The sequence below is a fragment of the Bombus impatiens genome, unplaced genomic scaffold, assembly GCF_000188095.3.
Source record: "Bombus impatiens unplaced genomic scaffold, BIMP_2.2 scf_1144, whole genome shotgun sequence".
NCBI classification, from domain to species: Eukaryota; Metazoa; Arthropoda; class Insecta; order Hymenoptera; family Apidae; genus Bombus; species Bombus impatiens.
In genome coordinates this window covers 64735-85279 of record NT_177563.1, presented here as the reverse complement: position 1 = coordinate 85279, position 20545 = coordinate 64735, and the positions used below count along the sequence as shown (strand labels likewise).

Genomic DNA, 20545 nt, shown 5'->3' with positions numbered 1-20545 from the left:
TAGATACAATACGCTTTCGCCACAAAGCCGCATTGATAGTCGACCCATGACGTGCGCTGTGAAACACATAAATGCCTTTGTAACTTCATGCAAAGATGCCACAATCCCATCGTATATCCCTTGATACAAGCCTTCCTGTATGAACTCCTATACGCTGGAAATGTTGCGAAGGGAACAATGTTACTCCAAGTCTCGAACCGTTAATACTACTCTGAATATTCTTTACGGGGATTACTAAAACATTCATGATATATTCAACAATTTTACCTTGTTCGTAAATGGAAACTTCCTCTCAATTTACAAATGAGAACTATGCGGGGAAAATACGACAATTCAGTTTTGTTGATTTTCTGACTTTTCTATCTCTAGATGGTTAAGAAAAGGTATTTTAATATAAAATAACTGAAAAAGAGAATAATCTTTATAAAACCTTTCTGTTTAATCATAGAGTGGTATTAACATCAGAGACTCGGCAAAAATGTACTTGTCAAGTTTTCATCCTGTGAAATTCGTATTCTGTCACAAAATCAAACGAAAGAAGAGTTTTGATATAGAGATGATCGACAGCATATTGAATTCTAAAATTGGTTTCTATGAAAAAACAAGAAATATGACCTATCGTATTTCTCATCTTCAAATGTACTAATGTTGCAGTTCGACGTTTAATTAAAAATTTTGGTACAAGAGAATTAATTTGGATGAATGAATATTTGTGTCTCAACGTTACATCGCACTTGCATCGCGCCATAATAGTGATAGTTCCCGTTTTGTTGGCTTTGAAATTTCCATTCGGAGAAAGAAGCGGCTACGTTGAAAGAAGCTTGTGAAGGAAGCAGGTGGAATCTTTGTTGGCCAGCGATAAACTGTAAACAACTTTTAGTCAATCTCGGTATTCCAGGGACCCTTTCGAGGAAGAAAAAGCAATTTTGCTTAAAGTTTCGGAGCGTTTTCGTCGGCATAGAGTCGTCTCAATGCTCCGTATTCGGGATAGCCGTCTCTGTGCGCGTACGTGTGCACGTCCATGTGTATGTAAACTACTTGAAACTCCCTCCAACTAAGGGCAAACAATTTTTAAAGAAGCACCGACAAATAAGATCCTTTCATCGTCCTAATTTCGCCCATGAGGAACTTACCCGCGATTCTTTTACACGCGAAATATGTTGGATTACTTCGTGATCTTAAACGATACAACAACTTCCAGTATTTTAAAATTGTATCTCACAGCCGAGTAGGAAGTTTAAAAGCTCAGAAATTTTTAGATTTGCCTAATCGATTTTTATAATTGAAAATTTATTCTTATTATCTTATTATTCTTGTTATTCGTGGAAAAATATAATAGATTGGTGAGTGGATAAAATACGACACGGAGAGATGAAGAAATATCGCGTCTTCTGCACGGTTAATGAACATTAATGGTTTTACAATTATATTTTATCATATGCATATTTTTATGACACGACTCTATGCCTCTAAGTCGGTTTCACAATAACTCAATCAAACCTTCTAATTGTAAACTGAGTTTCTTACAAAATTTTTACTATTAATACGCTCCAAATCGTACCAACCACTTACTTCTATAAATATAAATTATAAAGCTGATGATAAAATTAGAAAATTTTTACGAAAAGTAGATTACAGCAGTTTGACTTCTGAGAAGCTCGATCGTTATAGTATATCAACGAGGAATCGATTAGAAGGATTTACTTTCGATTGTTAGGCCCGTACCTCGATTCAATTATACAAACGCAGGCCGGGTTGCAGGCGAAACGAATTTCACGCGATTCGATTTGTCTGGTCGCGCGGATGATCCGCGCGAACCGATCCAATTCATCGCCAGCTGAATTTACTTAAACGACATCGAAGGAAGGATTAATCTAATCCGGCTGATTGGTTATGAGACTTATCGCTCGACTCCGCGTTCCACGTTTCGCAACACGGCCCTCCACAATTTGCATATTTGCAACCACGATACGACGGTACACGCGCCTTGCACCGTTCCAGCTCGTGTTTCCTGTCAAGTATTAAGCCGGTTTGCTATGCTATCCTCCTCCTATCGCTCACCAAACTTCTGGTAATGTTATTATTATTGCTTTATTCCCCGGAAAATCCTTCGATATTCGACGGAAGCCAAGTTTTCTCATAAAATATCTTATTTCTAGTAAAATCAACCTGACATTAGAGCCCCGTTTCTGCCGGCCAACTTTTGGAAGATCGACCCAGAGTCGTTCGACCGTGCGAAAAACATTTTGATTAATCGGAAACGATCTGAGATCCTTCGACTTGGAATTGTGTATTTTTCTATTTTTAATCGAACTGAATTTGTAGGTGAAACGATTGTTTACCGTCCAATTAATGATCCAACTTTGTCGAGGAACGATTTTTTTTCGAAAACTTCTAAAACACTTTTGCGATACTGTCTGCACATTTCTGCTTCTTCCCGAAGTTCTCTCGCAAGTGTCGCAATTCGTTGCAACTCCGAAGACAGGTAATCTTTGTTACCATTCTCTATCCTATTAACAACGTCCTATTCTGTTAATCTTTGCTTTAACGCTATACTTACCAACGTTACACAAAATTTCTTTACCAAGTACATTAATCGTCTTTAATAATAAAAATCACTCAGACGATAAAAGTCTAGCGTAGTCCTTTCACCAAAGTAGGACGAGAACAACCTATTAACGCAAACGCGACTTAACGAGTCAGAAATTTGGTATTTCGCAAGAGTTTAGGAACTCTTACTGTAGGATCATCAAAACATCGTAGATTAGACACTCCAGAGAATCAAAGTTTGTGTAGCTCTCCTTCGAAGCTCCTAGCAACTCGTCGATATGAAGTTTGCCGAGTCAAAGGTTCCTGCTATCCGAAGCAAGTACACGAATCCACGAGGGTTTGTATCAAGCATCTCTATTCGAAAATCATGCATATCCAGTCGTACGAGTACAGGGAGGCGACGAGTGATCGTAAGGGAACTTAACTTGTGTTCAAGTATAATTATCCCATGTTGGAGAGCGTGAAATCAGATACAAAACTAATTCCGTGTGTACGTATCGTCGCGACTGGATCGCTCGACGCTTTCCCATCTAATCTCGATAAACTCCTTATCGAGCAGAAGGTTTCTCCCTTTTGCAGAGAGGCGACGGCTTTCTTTCTCTTCGAGAATTCTATTACACGTGAACACAGCTCGTATTCCTTTTACGGATGGAAAGACTGGCCCTGGCTCTATATCCCAAAGGCAACCGAATCGGAAAGTGGGTCTCTCGACACGCTAGGACAATCTTATCCCAAGGAGAAAGCCCAAGACGAAGAGAAGAAGACACCTACGAGTCTCTGAATGCTGCAGTTGTCCGATCCATAAGAAGGTTGACCTGCAGACGAGTATATTTTCTGCTGTCATAGCGAATTTACGTTGAAAGGAAGATATTAAATCGCATCAAGAGTAGCGTTTCGGAAATATGATTTTTGCAGCAATAATAATAATAATCGCTCACGCATCAATTGTTATTTGCGAGGACATAAAATAATAATCCTCTTTTCAAAAGGTTTCTTGCCTATTTGTTTTAGAAGCCCGGTTTTTATGGGAATAATATTGATCGATGATACATTTTTCAGAGTGTTCCTTGTCCGTTGAATTATAGAAGAGCGGGAAAAGTTTTTATCTACCGGATTGATTGCTGTTAGTAAGTGTGTTTAGAATTTTCTGGGGAATTTCGCGAAGTTTATGAATATTTGAATTCTTGAGAAAGCATTTTTTCTATGTGGAACTGGTCTCGTACCTTCCTCCCACACCACCATGAAATTTTTATTTTCTACTCGTTTGGAAATAGTATTTCACGTCTGTGATCATAAAAAATTCAATGTGCTCAGAGTGATGCGATGACGTAGTTAACTATGCAATTAAACGAACGGTACTTTTAGAAGTTGATATACATGATTAAATTGGAACTACCGAATGATTGACTTACGCCAGTATAATCCTTAACCTACCATATCATAACTAACGTGGCAATTAACATGCCACAAGTAAGTGTAAATATAATTAAAATTGGTCTTCTAAAGGAACATTACTTATGAAATAACCCAACATAAAGACTCGTCATTCGACAACCGACCTCATAAGAAATGCATCGAAATAAGATAATGTAAAACTATTGTTCCTGAATTTCCTTAAACGACAATGGCAGTGTTAATTAATCTGTTTTATCGTTTTAACGGAGGAATAGACACGTTATCCGACTCTGGAACACGCAGTAATCTCTGTATGATTCGGTGTCTTGAAATCAGCCGGATCAATATGTATACCTCTTTTCCATTTGCTTTTCTCAAAACATTGAAACGTGTGCAGAATAGCTGTGAAAAATGAATCACAGTAATATTGATATCGAGCACACGAGCAGTAATATTGATATCGATGGGTCGTGTGTTATACGAATAAATGAATCCCAACGAAATATCCCTGGAAGATATCAAAATCAGTTGTTTCCTTCGAAGTATTCACAATACACGTTTCATAAATATTTCAGAGAATCAAGACGACAAATAATATAACACGATACTACATCTGTTTCTGAAACTTTTATGTCGTCCGTTTTGCGCCAATATCGTGAATGGCCAATTCTAGATAGATCATAGAAATTCACAATAAATTTAGGAGGGTATAAAATAACAAGATGATTTTGGAAATGACGAATCAGGCGATTAGTAAACTGCGTTTACGCAAGTTCAGAGCTTTGCGAACACAACCAAAGCTTCGTGAAATAGAAGCTAAACGAGAAATTCGCTATGTTACTTCATAATGTATGTAATTTCATATTTCGTATTTTATACATTTTCGTAAATTTTAATTTCCCACGAACGCATGAACATTAGCAATCTCATAATCGCCGTTGTTGAGGCACATTCGTCGTTTTAATTCAAACCACCAAGAACAAAAAGAATAAAATATTCGGCGTTGTTCTTTGCTGAAAAAAGGTAAAGATTATTACATTCGGTATTTTATTGTAAGGAAGACGACTTAACGAAGACGACGTAATGCTAATTCGTCAAAGATTATTTGTCAACGGAAGACAGCTTAATCTGGAACGATCTTTACACTACCCTTCGAGAGTCTATAACAGAAAATCCGAGCAAAATTCACGACATTGCGTTGAATTAACTTCTCTGGGACCGAAACCCCAAAAGGCAGGGGATTCTTGCAGCGGCGTCTCATTTTGCCCAAGATTCGTTCACACTCTATTTCCCTTTCACGATGGAAAGAAGAATCCACGGCTCACGTCGACGTCTGAACCAACACGAATGAATCTCGACAAGATCTTGTCCTGGAGACCTTTCCAGATCGGCGCTGCTTTCGCAGAAACGACGAAGGGAAAAGGAGGGAACCGACATCTGGGGAATCGGGTGTCCTGATCTTACCGAAATTCTCTACTACGAGCCATCGAAACGTAAAAAGATTACGGACGTGATACGTTGTTGGATGATGTTTAGAGGGATATTTGGTATTAACCGTGAAACAACGTGAAGAAACGGAGTTCTACTATGGAAAAGTATTTCTGGAAATTATGGTTTAAAACACTAAGATAATCTGCCCTTTGTTAAAATATCCTATGTATCTACCTTTTCGAAATCGAAGAAAGCTCAAGTTACGTAATTTTTTGTGACATTTTCATTTTTTTCCGTCTAAACTTAATACAAACCTCTGAACTTGTATATTATGCTTACGAAACATATTTCAAAAGTAGGAAGAAGTCAAGAACAGAAGTTTTATTCAATTCTTAAGATTTGAAGATCATGCGATAGAATAACTGCTTCAATTTAATCTAAACTTAATTCTTAATTGGAATTAATTATATATTGGCGAAATATCTTTTAAAAATAAAACGAAATTGAGTGAAAAATGTTGATAATCCCTAAAATAAAAACACCTGACGAAACAAACAGCATAGCATTCTGCGTCATAGCTCGTTTGACGGTCCTATGTCTCGAAAAGATATAAAACGCCGTTTCTGAACGACATTCTGTGAAAAGTGAGGATCCGTTCAAAGAAACGGAATTAATGAAGCAACCTATCGGCGAAATAAACGAACATGGCAAGGGAAGAGTCGCTATAAACAGGTAAGTGGTGAGGGGCGAATGTGGAACGCGATGGAATCGAGAAACGCGAAAGTAAAAACGAATTGAATCACGGGTATTCATTGATGCGAAGTCGACGAAAATCCAGGACGGCCGAGCCGGCTCTTTGGAAAATTCACGTGTATAGAGAGCGTAGCCTGTAACATGGACGAATATTGATCCCAACAGCTCTTGCAACTGACGCGGAATGCGTAAGGAAGCCGTTTACATATCCGGCAATAAATGTCCTGCCTTTTAGAGAAAATATTTCCACACGCACTGTGTATCCTTGCGCTGCGCTTCAACGTATGCATAATTGAAGCGACGATGGTATAGAAAGCCGAGGAATTGGCTCCAACATAAAATATTTCTTCATTGATGAACTGAAATTTACCGATTGGAATACGACTTGAAAATGATATTTTCATACGATGTCTTCAATGTATTAATAAAAGATTTTTGCAGATTTTCCTGCACGGATATATTAATTTGTACGGAAATATTAATTAGTAGACTGCGAATGTTTGTATATTTATGAGGAATTTAAAGAATATGGACTGAAATATTGCTATTTCGACGCAGCTAAGATAATTCCAGAGCCACTTATTCTTTGTGTGACACGAGAGAAGAGAGCATCCTTCTCATATCATAGGATGTATCACAGAAGTGAATCAGTTTCTCGTATATATCATACCACTGAACCTTTTTAAGGAAAGAGAGGAGCAACCGAGCGGATACTAGAATAGAAAACTCTGTATCCTGAACGAAGTATCGCATCAATAGATTTCACGCGTATACAAGGACTTACCGAAGAGAACAGAATGTAGAAAACATCCCTATATCATATAACCTTTGACGTACCAAAAGAGCAATAAATCTAAGTCTTCGAAAGCAGCCTAAATCTCTCTATTTCATCCCTTACAACTTACAAGATGAAAGTACAACTTGTAATTCACACGACTCATTTCTAAATCACAATTGAATAAAAGAACAGAAAAATAGAAAGGAGGTAGAGTTCTGAAGTGGTCAACACATAGAGTAGAACCATATAAGACGAAAAGGACGATAAATCTGTCTTCGAAGGCACCTTCGATATCTACGAAATCAAATTCCAACCTGTAATCCTCGCGATCCACTCCCAGTCCCAACCGAAAAAAGAATGATATTATGTACAACCAACGAGATCCTAAAGAGCAATAAATCTTCGAAAACAGCTCTCGAGAACCCCCAAAAACATCTCGACGTGATCATCCACAAAACCCCTGGAAGAGATTCGCAAGTTAGGAAACAAAACTACAGCCAGCAAACCACAGAACCCGCTCCCAATTTCCAGCCAAACAAAGGAACGGAAAAACAGCTAGCAAAGACAGGAAAAACAGTTGGAAAGACTAGAAGCTTCGGAAGAAGTCGCGCGAAATGGAGAGAACGGACGAAACAGCAGTAAGGTCTAAATTGGAGGGGCATGTAAGAAGGTGGAGTGCTCGTCGAAACGAGTTCTGTTGTTTTGCTCGCTGCTAGCCCTTCGGATTATACCAGATGTGTGTCTTTCTCCGTCACGTACATGCATGCATCCGTGAAGGCTGACACGTAGCGAGGCAAAGCTTTCCGTGTACACTACCCGTACGTACACTACCGCTCAAAACTTATTCGGACACTTGTCTTTAACTTACTTATTCTTGGTAAGAGTTAATCATATTGGATTGTTCGGAAAGTTTGTAGCGTTTCTGGCATTTTTATGTTCTGAGTATGAAATTATATACAATTTATTATTATTAGTAGTAGTCTGAATAATATAAACTTTATATTCTGTCATATTTTATAAATTATATATTTACGAAATTCAAAGAGAATGATTTATTATGTACTCTCGCAAGATACTACTTAACAAATACTGCTTGTATCTACTTGAACATAAAAGGCGTTAATTAAAAAGAAAAATCTATCGTTGATGAATGGAAGAATGTCGTTCTTCGACAACAAAGGAAGGTCTCGTTATTTCTGTGACAAGTAGATAAAAGTTGTTCAATGCTCAGCGACAATTTGCCTGACCTTACGCATACTCTCATCTTTATAAAATATTTGTTGCATGATAACAAAGGCTAGCCGCGAGTTTCGCAACTTTTTTCTCGGTAACAAGAGAAGACGTAGCGCGGCTTCGCGAACGAACGAAAATCGAGCTGCCGAACCAATTATCGTAATGAGATGTTCGGACTGGCTCGACTAGAGAAACGAGACAAGCTGTTGTCTGAATCAGCTTTGTCTTTGAAATTCTGTCTTGGTATTCCTCGACAAGGAAGGGAGAAATGGTAAAGAAACTGACTCGGTCTTGCTTGGTTTAGGAATTCAGATTTAACGGTTCGTTGGATAAAGTAGAGAAGATTCTTGTGAAGGATGAAAAGATGATATTGGCAATGGTTTAGATTTGATGTGTGTAAATAGAATTTGGTGTTTCGGTCGATCGGTTTATCGGTTGGAAAACCTTGTAACGGGGATTATTCTCGCACATTACGCAGGTTCTGAGGGTTGCGTCTATCAGAGAGAATATCAATGCCGCCTAACGTACTCTTCAAGCAAGCTCAAACAATCAAATATTGGCTTGGTGGGCGTACCGCGACTGCCGCTGGAACACCGCTGATACAGTTCAAATAGTCTGAGTTACAAGGGACAGTTAATCGATCCCCCTAATGTTACCTTGTGCGTTGCGGTTCGTAGCCCATCGCAAATCTGCCAGGAAACTCATTAATGCTGTAATTAAATTACCACGTTTTACTATGTCGGAATAAATCCGACTGAAATTCAATATAATATAGGACGAAACTCTAAATCTTCTGGAAGGGACACAAAGTAAGAGGAAAGTATTTATTTCGTCGCAAAAAGACTTAAATCGCTTAAAAATCTTGGGACAGTTATCATATTTGCAATAAAACCGGAAAGATTAAGTAATCGTTAAAACGTGTGGAGAAATATCATTTAACATGATACATAATAGATGACAATGAAAGTGTTTAGTGTGTATTATGCTGGTGAATTGGAGAAGTAAAACAAAGTCTTGCAACTTTTGAACAGGAGTGTACAGGTGTAGTTGGTCGAAATTCTTAATTTCACAGCGAGACGATATAACTCAACGATCAAAGTATAGCACGTTGAACAACGATTTTTGTGCCAAATAAATAGCCAGGAATGGCTGAATTAATAGCATTTTCGTCAGCAATTCCTGTAAGCAACGTTTCGAGTTAATAAAAGTTAGTGTACGACGATGTATCACCGTGTTCGAAGACGCAAGCCAGGAGACACATTATCGTTGTGCATCATATTTCCTCGAGGATTGTATATCCGGTGATTCGAGAAATGTGCACCGTTATACAAAAGTTTAAGATAACTTGCGAAGTGAATATTTGTCTGATAAATGTATACAAGCATAATTACAATTAGTGTTATTTTAATTTTGTCAAGAAAAGTATTCTATTAAAAAATGAGTATCTATCTGGAAACGTATCGACTAATATTTTATATATTATACGTTTGCTTCCACGATAAAATCCCTTCTTCGATATTTCAAAAATCTGATATCCGTTCTTGACTTCCTTTTCTCTTCCAACTTGGTCTAATCGCCTCCATATATGTTCTCTCCTATTGAGATCAAGGCTCCATTTATGGTAGCATTTTCAACAGAATAAACCAAGGAAACTACAAACTAAAAACTACTACTACGATAATATGTAAAAATCCTATTTCCATGTAACGATACATAAAAACGTTTCCTAAAAATAAGCTCACGGATTAATTTGCGTTGGTAAGAGCAGTACCATTAACGATCCGAGACTTACGCACAACGCTGTATAACACGTACCACGTGAAATTATGATACAGTAAGTGCTACAAAAGCTAATACCAATAAATGGCACGTCCTCCCACCGCTCCTCCCATGTCATTTATCAGAATCACGAGGTTAACGTCACCCAAACCCACGAGCCAAGAGCTGAACGAACGAACGAACGACAACATAATGTCGCGGATCGACTTTCCCGGCAGTAATTTTTCAATTACTTTCCCTGCAATACCGTTGGCTAGCGGATCTTCTCTTTTTCCATGCAAAAGCTGAGAGGAGTCCGCGCCGTATCGATTTCAGATTCCAATTTAATGGCGTCGCGGTATCCGAGCCGCGATCTTCCAATACCAATTTCGCGTTATCGGCCTCCGTTCGACGACGACAGCTTCCGTCTTGCAACTGCCAGACGCGGGTCGCGCGATCTTCGAACCCTACAAGCGACTCTGCTCGCGATTCGAATGGTCTTAGAACGCGATTCTACTCCTAGTCTGGGGAATTTCAAGGTAGACTGTGTATTCGAGGTCCGTGAAATTTTTGGAACGTTGGATACTAGCGTGTTCGGGGTAGCGGAATTTTCTACGTGACTGTGTGCGTCCGCTTTAAGTTTGAAGCGAAGGGCATGAGAGTGGCTAAGCATAGATTTGGGAAATCGAAGGTGTGATCGTAGAGTAAGCTTAGCATTCTGTACGTAAATCGTATATATTTGTAATCTTATAAAAATATTCAATGCAACGTTGAATAATAAATGCATTGAGAATATTTTTACTTTAGGTGGTACTGCACTAGAGATTCTAGAACTGTTGGTATATCTAAGACACACATGTCTCTATATCGATAGAAAAATACATCGCGTTGGAAACTCTTTTGTTTCATATGGCACTCCATTTAAAATTTTAGAACTCTGAATGTATCTAGGACACAAATTTCTCTATATCGGTACGAATACAGTATTGCATCGGGAATTTTTTCATTTCGGATGACATTCAACTAGAAATTTCAGGATCCTGGATATATCCAAGATACAAATTTCTACATATCGGTTCCAAAGATGTATTGCATTGGGAATTTCTTCATTTTGAATTATACTCTACTTGAAATTTTAGAATTCTGAATGTGCCCAAACACTATACGTATCCAAAACATCAATGTCTTTATATCTAGGATTTTCTCGTTCTAACAGATGTCAAGTGGTAAATTCTCGGTGGTTTGCTTTGGTGTTACAGTTCCACCGCACAAAATCGTGATCGTCGATGATTCCGGAATCGCACGGAACTCTATGGTGGGTCCGTACATAGAGGGCGACACTCTGCGGCTCTACTGTGACGTGTACGGCGGTAAGTACAATGTAACGTCACATTGCACCGTGTTCCCGTGGTTCGGTCGAGAGGGCCGCTGGAACGTCCGCTGCAATTCCAAAAACGAGCACGGCTTTCGTGGATCGTTGAAGCCTCGTTTGCAACGGGATTTACGTGACAGTGTTCGTGTATGTGGCAAGGAACGCTGGCCACGTCCAGAAATTCATTTTAATCGCCACGTTAGGTAGCTCCTTTACCAAGTAATGGATACAATCCTGTGCTAAGGTCTTAGAGTATCTACTAAATGAAATCATGCTTTCCGAGTTGGGAAATTACGAAACAGAAATTTCGATAATGTTGAAAGTAAAAGATCAACAAATATCAGTCATTTGCATAGAGATTGCTTTTAATTCTTTCGAATGTGATATAATTTATTTATAAGAATTATGTTTCTAAGAAAATCAGTGAATGAAAGAATAAGAGATTCGTCAATGAAGAACTTGCTTTTTCCGGACAATAATTCAATTGTAGCAAAGTTATGTCTTAGGAAGTTTGCAATGTTAAATCGATTGTTTTCGATATTGACAACAATGATTTTGTTAGATACGCTCAATTTTTAAGGAATTTCTAATTCTGAAAATACACACAAAGAGTATCTTAAAGTATATTTAGTTTCCATCATAAAATTAGCAACGTAGATGGTCTAAGACTTTTTCACAGTACTGAGCCCGAGGAAAGATAAGAAAATTGGCAGTGATTTAAAGAGTACACAAAAGTACACTATGCTCGAGATTACTCTGCATAAAAGCAAATTAATTCGATTATAGTATTTATGATTATTGCACTGCGGTATTGTGTACTTAGAGAAGAAACGATAAGTAACTACAGTTTTACGAGATTCTAGGGTTAAAATACCGGGAAACCGTGGAAAATAGGCTACGGCAGTACAATTTTCATGTGTACTCGCAGTAAACACGCATTACGTACGATTTACGGACTAAAGTACCTGGTGTTACCGTGAAAGATTGGTAGTTATCATCGTGACAATTTATTTCAATTACTGTCGCGGATATTGCACGCCCTTCGCGACCAATTCTTCACTGTAAATGATTTTTACAACGCAATCTCGAATTTTTTTTATATTTCCCACTAAAACACAATAACGAAACGAACGAACAATTCTATGCAATTTTTAGCTGACAGGGGCGAATCGTTAACAAAATAAAATTCATAACTACGATCCACTGCTACCTTTCAGAATGTTACCGTCAGGCAAAAATTCTCGTTCCCAGTGAGAAGAAATTCAGGAAATAGTTTGAAAATTGCGTGAAAAATGGAAGTGATGCGTTTCCACAGGTAAGCCAGCGCCGACGGTGTCCTGGCACCGCGACGACAAACTCGTCAGCAACAAAACCGTAACAGTGAGGAACGGCGTGACGCGCAACGAGCTCGTTATAAAAAATTTAGGACGGGACGACGTCCGTTCCATGCTAACCTGCAACGCAACGAATAACAATAGGTCCATCCCGCTCTCCTCCACCGTTTACGTCGACATGAATTGTAAGTATCGCCCCACGGTCACAACGATAAAAACTCCCCGAATGCTTGGTTTTGCTCGAAACTATCGTAAACTGGAGAAACGTTGGCGGCATCAGGTAATAGTCGCAAATACGAGTTCGTACTTCGTTTAGCGACGGTTTTACACTTTCGACAAGACATTTAGTTTAAGAGTGTAACAAAAACGATATGTCAGAAATGACTGGTAATCATAAAACTAAAGAAATTTTTTTGTAAAGATTCGAAACTCTCAGAATAACGATTACGATTTAGATGTAAATACATGAACAAAGGATTAATTCGCAATAATTAAATATCCGATGCCTTTGATTGCAACATTAAATCAATTAGTAAGAAAATGAATTAATCTTTCAAATAAATCACGAATAAACAGCGAAGGTATGTAGAATTATGAAATAAACGAATTTAACTGCCAATATAAACCCGGTTTACGACGTTTCGCCTATTTCTCACTGTCGTTCTCTTTTCACAAAAAACATTTTGATTTCTGCTCCTTGATATCCCGTGAATAATAAATCCGAAAGATCGCGTAAAATATCGATCGTAATAAATAAACAAACGGGTTATAAGTCGGCCTGTTAAAACCAAGCGTCAAACGAACGAATACTAAACTTATTGAACAAAGTGACATCGATGCGGTTGTTCACGGAAGAAAAACTGGGTTATGAAATTTCTCGCCGCGATGAAACTCCATCGACGCTACCGCGCGTCTTTGCGATAGCGCTTTGCTATTGACAAGCCATCGCTGCGAGATGTTTATCGATATAATAGAAAAGCCAATGGCCATTTTTCTAGTGGCGTTTCGCGTGCCACGCTGCGGAATCCGAGCGAAATACCTTGTCGATGGGCAGAGATGAAGTTTCCACCGAGCGAGCAACGAAGTTTAGATCGACTTCGATCCCACCTCTGAACAACATCGAGGATCCGATTGATTCTCAGAAACCCAATAAATATCGAGTTGTTTGGAGAGTTCGTAGTACTTTTAATCAGCCTATTATATCTTGCATATTCATTGTGCACTTTTATAAAAAAAGGTATGCTACCAACAAATGTCCCAATTAATGAAAAACATGTGGTCAGTACAAGGTGTGTGATGCTCGAAACAAAAGAGAGGCCTTCAAATTCTTCCTAAATTCCATCATGAGCTCTTCGAACAACCCAATATTATAGACTCACCGTCTCTAAAACAATTCTAAAACAAATAGAACACACTTAACCAAGTCAAGCGATTCAAAGTAGACGAGGACTTTACTCGACAGACAAATATCTTCTGTATTCGAATGCTAAGATAACAACTGGCAACCAATTGACCATGCCTACAATAATAAATAACATCATCGTATTATATGCCAATTTCCTAAAGATACAAGTTAAGTTTCTCTTAAATCCCGCTACGTTCTACAGAAACTTTGCCGAAAAATGCAATAGTAAAACAGAAATACTGATCTCGATTTTATCACCGACCCCTAGATCCATAATTCTAACCCCTAAATTGAATCATCCCACACATATATTACGGAGAACAAAAAATACAGAAGTTATGATGGGAAGCTTGTTCGCTCGTCATTCAAGACACGTGACCGCGGTGGCAAGACCGATCTTTTGAATCTAAATTATCACGGGTTAAGCCAATAAAACGTAGGGCGTAACGAGAAATAATAAGCTTACGCGTCAGGTTGGAATCAAGATGAACGATAAGATCTTTTGAAAGGAAGTACACAGGGACGGGGATCCTCGGAGCTTCCTCTGGGGGATCGTCCTATATTCTTTACAAGACCGAACCCATTTTCCAGTCACTGTGCGTAAAGGAAACGAGAGATAGGAGTTGGCCACGGGCGTGGTCATTACAGGATGAATTACGTTCATGGGGTTGCCGAGATACCCTTCGTCCTTTTGCTTCATCTTTTCCCCCTTTGGAAAGGTTTTCGATTATCTATACAATGATTTAAAATATTCCCCGATAACGTTCACGGATCAGGAAGTGACCATTTCCACTCAACGACCTCTGATCTAGCTGACTCCCCTTGCCTTTACCCTCTTGGAACAAAGCGAGAACTGATATACCGTTTATACCGTCATATCGTTTGAGGATACTTAAGAAAGATGATACTCAAAAATGGTTAAAGGGAACGATGGCCGATGAATCTGATCGGAGACAGCAGATATTTTAAATCTCACATATTTTTTGGAACGGAGCACAATGGAGATCCTTTTTAAATGGTTTATCCAGAACGATGTATTCTTCCCGCGGTAAATAGGATCTCTTGAAATTAACGTTTCGGCCTGTAAATCGGCAAACGAAGACTTTCAACTGAATTCAAGCCCCTAATTAGCGGCTAAGTAGATCTTAAACTAGGTTACGCAAAGTTTTACCCTGCACTTTTTTTGCAGAGGAGATATACGGTTTGACGGGAAATATAGAGACAACAAAATCCTTTTACGCGGCAAGAATTCCATTAAAAAGTGCTGAATGGTCGAATTTGCTACGGATTCACGAACTTTCGAACAATCAATCGGCCACAATCCGAACCCTGTTGTTCGAGTACCCAATACCGAGGACGCTGGTAACAATTATTTCTGACAGGGTCCAACAAGGTTCTATCGATAAGCGGAACATTCGGCTAGGAGCGAAGTCGATGCACAACAGATGACTAGACCAGATTACCTTGTCTTTGGCCGCACCAAGTTCCGCGAGATCGTGCCGCAATTTAGGAGAATGGTAAAGTTCTGGCTGATAGCCTCGTTCCACGTCACCCAGTTCTTAAACAAAGTTTGACCCTTACCGGTGTAGTAGACTCTACTAAGTCGTTTTCTCGGTGTTCAATCCTACCAACGGTCACCATTCTCGCTTCGCTGTTCCCAAATTATCGTCTCTCAAATGGTAGACTGTGAAACTCTGCTGATCAACTAATTTTTTTTAAGCACTCGAATGAAAGGAGTACAGCACGTCATTTCGTACATTTGCACCATTACGAAAATGGTAATGATATTGAAACACGAAGAACTATTTTTAGAATTGAATCAATTAGATCTCGACGATGTCGTGACTCGAATCTTAAAGGCTCTGATTTAGATCGATCATCATGACAAATTGTAGGAAATGAGTCATTTGATTTCAGACGAATTTATCATGTCTTGTAATTTCAGAAAAAATAGAGCCTAGTCGATTTGACTTCTGAGAAACTCGAGCACATCAGATATTACTATGTAGTATCGTCGCTAGAAATTTTGTATATATATCGAAAATACGTTTCGGGATCCGTTTCAAATTCCTCTTAATCTGAACCGCGCTTTAAACAAGAGTTTTAAACATCCCGGAAGTAATCAGTTCCATAGGACGCAACAATTCCGATCATTTTGTTTCGCTATAGCTTCTCGATCCACGAGCAAAGCTTAAATAATTTAACCGCGTGTAATTCCCAGAAGTGGTAAGTAAAATGCCAGATTGACGTTTCACATTGTCGTGGCGCGACTTTACGCCACCGGATGTTCTAGTTTCGATGGAATATCGTTCGTAATAACGTAGCCAATGTCATTCGCTCCTATCCTTTACTCGCTAGCTTTTTACGAGCTTCCTGTTTGTTCCTTGCAATTTTCTTTATGACTCTATTTATGCCGGTGGTAATAACCTAATTATGACTAATTTCGGCACGTTCAATGTGCGTGAAAATAATTTTCTTACATTCTATGCATGAGGTCGTAAATCGATCGATGTTGAAATGACTGAACTGTAAGGATAGAAACAAAGTTTCCATGTTTTTATCAGTCAAATTATGTAGGTTTATTATGGCAAGGAAGTTTCTTACTTCCCGTTCGTTCCCTTTAGCTATCTTTATGACTTTATTTGCCATTATAGTTTCAAGACTCTTACGTCTGAAAATTATCAGCGAATTGCTGTAGCACATGCGGTCGCTACGATCATTAGAAACGCGTGAGATAGTCTTTGAAAATACATCGTTTAACGATGCGAAGAGGAAGACTACATAATTTCATTTGTTCGATCTATTAATTCTCTGTTGTTTATTTCCTACATACAAAGTTTATCTTCGAAGATATCGATGAATCGAATTCGTCATTTTCTTATTGACTGCTCGTTTCGTCTGTAGAAACTTTCGTCCACCGTTCGATGTGTCATGTAAAAATTCACTACGAGATCTCATCGGGAAGCTTCATTAAAGAGAAGATGCCCGGTGCTGATACATAGTCGGGATTAGCATCGTTGATATCAGTATCGTTTCTACTGCTAAACTGGTTATGATGTCGGACGAATCATGAATCCGCAACTTCACTGAGATTCTTCACATCTGAGCAATGCTTACGCTATCGGTTGTACGAACCTTTTTTTATTACCAGCCTGACTATTATCTATCCTAGAAATGTCTCCAACATACTACTAAAATTTACTAGTAGCAGGCTGACCATTTGTTTAAACGACCAGCTTTTAAAGTTCTCGCGAGCAGTAGTTTATCGCATTCACTCGTAAAAACTTTTTCAAATGGCTAGATATCGCTGTTTGTACGCGATAAGTCGAAATTTATTTAATACTGGAACCACTAAAAACTAAAGTTTGTAGCAAAGAAATCAAAGTGGGTGATATATAGAAAAAATATATAACGCAAAAGAGAAAGCTTCTATCCATATATCGCGTTGAGAATCATTGAAATTTCAGAAAGTACACACTATCATAAATTGACAAAATTCCATAAGATTCCAATGAAAAATTGCAAATTGATCAGTTTCGTTATTATCCCTATGGAAAGTTGCGAGTTGGCTACTATGATACTACTGTTATAATTTTACCGATTAAAGATGAATGATTCTAACTGTTCTGTACTAGACAAAAAGAGATTCGAAGTTTTGAAGAACCACGCAGAAAAAGATAGGGAAAGTTTCCATGAAGCCGGAGCAGTTTGTTACCTCGTTAAATTACCATAACGCTGGCGGTAAAGAGCACTATTATTTTGCCATCGCGACAAATCGCACTCTCAAGAGCAGACTGTCTTTAATTGAAGCTTCCGGTGCTCGAGGTCACCATTTCCCTCGCGATTCTTCCCAACGAAGAGTCTCTTCCACGGAGCAAGCTACGAATTCAATTTAGAACGATCGATTGGACGAGTAATTGAGATGCACCGAAAATAATGCGCCAGGAATGAAGATGGGGGATAAACGGAATATTAAGAAGCTTATGAATCGGACCAGAATTGGGGAAATTATTATCTCGAGATGCAATTACTTTAAAAACAAGTGGTTCAACAAGACGATTCCAGAGGGTATTACTATTTCTACATTATTCAATTTAAGATAACCCTTTTACACTAAAACCACCGATCCATTATGATGTATATACATTACCGTTCATAATTATTATTTGAACGAAATCAATGATCGATAAACGTTTCTCTTGAATAATTTATATTTAACCAGTAATATTCAAAACGGTGTTTATTATTTCAATAAGGATTTGTATGCATAAATAATAGCAAGAAACCCTTGCTTAGCTTTTATAATAGAAGAGAAAACAACGTACATCGGAGGGGTACATCAGCTAATTATGAATAATTATGTGCAGTACTATGTATGTTCTGAGTTTTGCTATACACGAATAACAAGAGACAACAAAAACAGCTGCATAAATTTTAATAATAGCAAAAGCTACAAGTCTGAAACAATTTGCAGATCATTTTTGGTTGTTAAACCGTAGACAGATATTATTCTTTCATTATGTCGGCATGCTAACGAATACGTACCAGTGAAGAAAGATATACCACAAAATGGTTTCGATAAGAAACTGTTGAAATATCATACGATCAAATATGAGCAATAGATATTCCAGATAAACAGCGAAGACAGAGAGACTAGAGTATTTATCGGACACACCGGATCTATACTATAGAATTCTTGAGATGGCACGATTGCAGGTTATAAGAAGGTTTCACACGAACACGAAGGCCATTAGTATGTTTGGTACGTGAAGCTCGAAACGAACGTCGAGGCAGCGACCTCGAAAGGCTACAAAGTAAATTCCATCGTAACACGCGATGTGGCCTAATAACTAATTATTCCCGATAACGCTGGATTATCGAGTAATTATGCGTATCGCGATGAAGAAAAAAGAATAAAAAAATGCGAACTCAAGAAGAAGGTAATTTCTTTGTGTGGAGCGGCTCAAAAAGCTACGAGTTGTTCTCAATTACTTCGATTCATATCGTAATGAACCACGAAAGGACCTACGGCTCAAATGCTGTAAATTTCGTTTAACGTTCATTCGTAATTGCCATTTTCGAGCAGATCGAAGCTTACGAAGACGTGTTACGAATATTATTCGAATGGAGAAGCCCGTGTAACAGAAAATATCACAAAGTGGAATTTGCATTAATTTTTTTGTTCTTCCTGCTTAATGTATACTTGCTCACGAATACTCTGTCATTTTAAAAAATCGAATTTTATGTACACTGGTAACCATAAGTATCAGGACACATTGATATTTGATATAAATTGGACACTTTTCATTATATCTATTTTCTAGTTATTTTATTGTAAATCTGTTTACTATTAAATATAGCAAAATTTATTAGTGTTTTCTAAGAAATGTAAGTAATAGGTGTCCTAATATTTATGATTGACGGAGTATTGTGTTTCAATGTTTACCGTAGATCGGAATTTTCAAACCATTCCATCACTGCCAGATTTGTATCTAAACCTTGTGAAACAGTATTTCTAAATGTTAGTAAACATCAGACCGTGTATTCATTAAAACGATCAATCATCGAAATTCCTCGATTTACCTAAGGCACAGCGGAACAAACCCGTAATTCGTCACTCCATAATGGCGTTCAATTATCTACGAAAGCAACGAGCCTATTCAACGATATATAAAATAAGAGAAGATAGTGCTGATAGAACGGGTTCAAGCAATGTAGTTTATTAGAGGGGATAGCGAAACAAAGGACAGGTCCATGAATCATAGGGCAAAGTCTAAAAAAGGACGATACTAAACGGAGAAAGAAAGGACGAAAAACCTGAAATATATTATTGCTTTATCCCATAAGGCCACGCGCTATTTCGACGATATTAGCCGTAACCACGAAAAAAAACAAACACGATACCCTGTTTCTATTGTCTCTCGATCCTGCACTACCTCGAAGTACACATCAATTTCGCACGACCCTGCCCAAACCGACCACGAGGCACCAAAAAGCCCTAAAAAATTCAATGGACAGAAATAATTTTCAGCTATGTTCACCTAAAAACCTACTCGTTTGGCATCTACCACCGTAGATCTCCTCTAGTGCGCAAAATTATCCATAAGGAAGTTAAAACAATCATCTTGGCGAGGCAAGAGTTCGTGCGGTTTAAAACTTCAGAGGAATATTAATCGTCTAAAGAATTTACAATCAGAGACATTTATCTCGTGCACAGTATAGGTCATACAAACGGTCGTTACGGTGTTAAAGAAGAATAATTGGAAGTAGAGCAAAAAGAAGAAAAAAAATTGAGATGTTGGAAAGAAGAAAAAATGAAGAGAGGAAAGAAACGCGAGAAAGAAGAACAAAATAAGCTATCGAGTCGCTTTATGCGCGACATTGTGCGCGTATCACAAAAGACGAGCGTGGAAACAAGTTCTAGGGGATCTGGTGGCACTCGCCGAGTTAATAATACGTTTCCGGTGTTTTTCACGGCGAAAGGTATCACTGTACAGGCGAGCTGTCCGTGCGAAGTTTAAAAAGGAATCGCCGCC

At 38.3% G+C, this 20545-nt stretch overlaps 1 protein-coding gene across 1 annotated transcript in view; it reads left to right on the top strand.

Moving 5' to 3' along the window:
- The window catches only part of LOC100740312 (neural cell adhesion molecule 1), a 307073-nt gene that overhangs the window by 241050 nt on the left and 45478 nt on the right, over positions 1-20545 (top strand). The window contains exons 4-5 of the mRNA XM_003493481.4: positions 11158-11268; positions 12586-12789. Of these exons, the coding sequence (XP_003493529.1) occupies positions 11158-11268; positions 12586-12789 (315 nt within the window). The remainder of the gene's footprint in view (positions 1-11157; positions 11269-12585; positions 12790-20545) is intronic.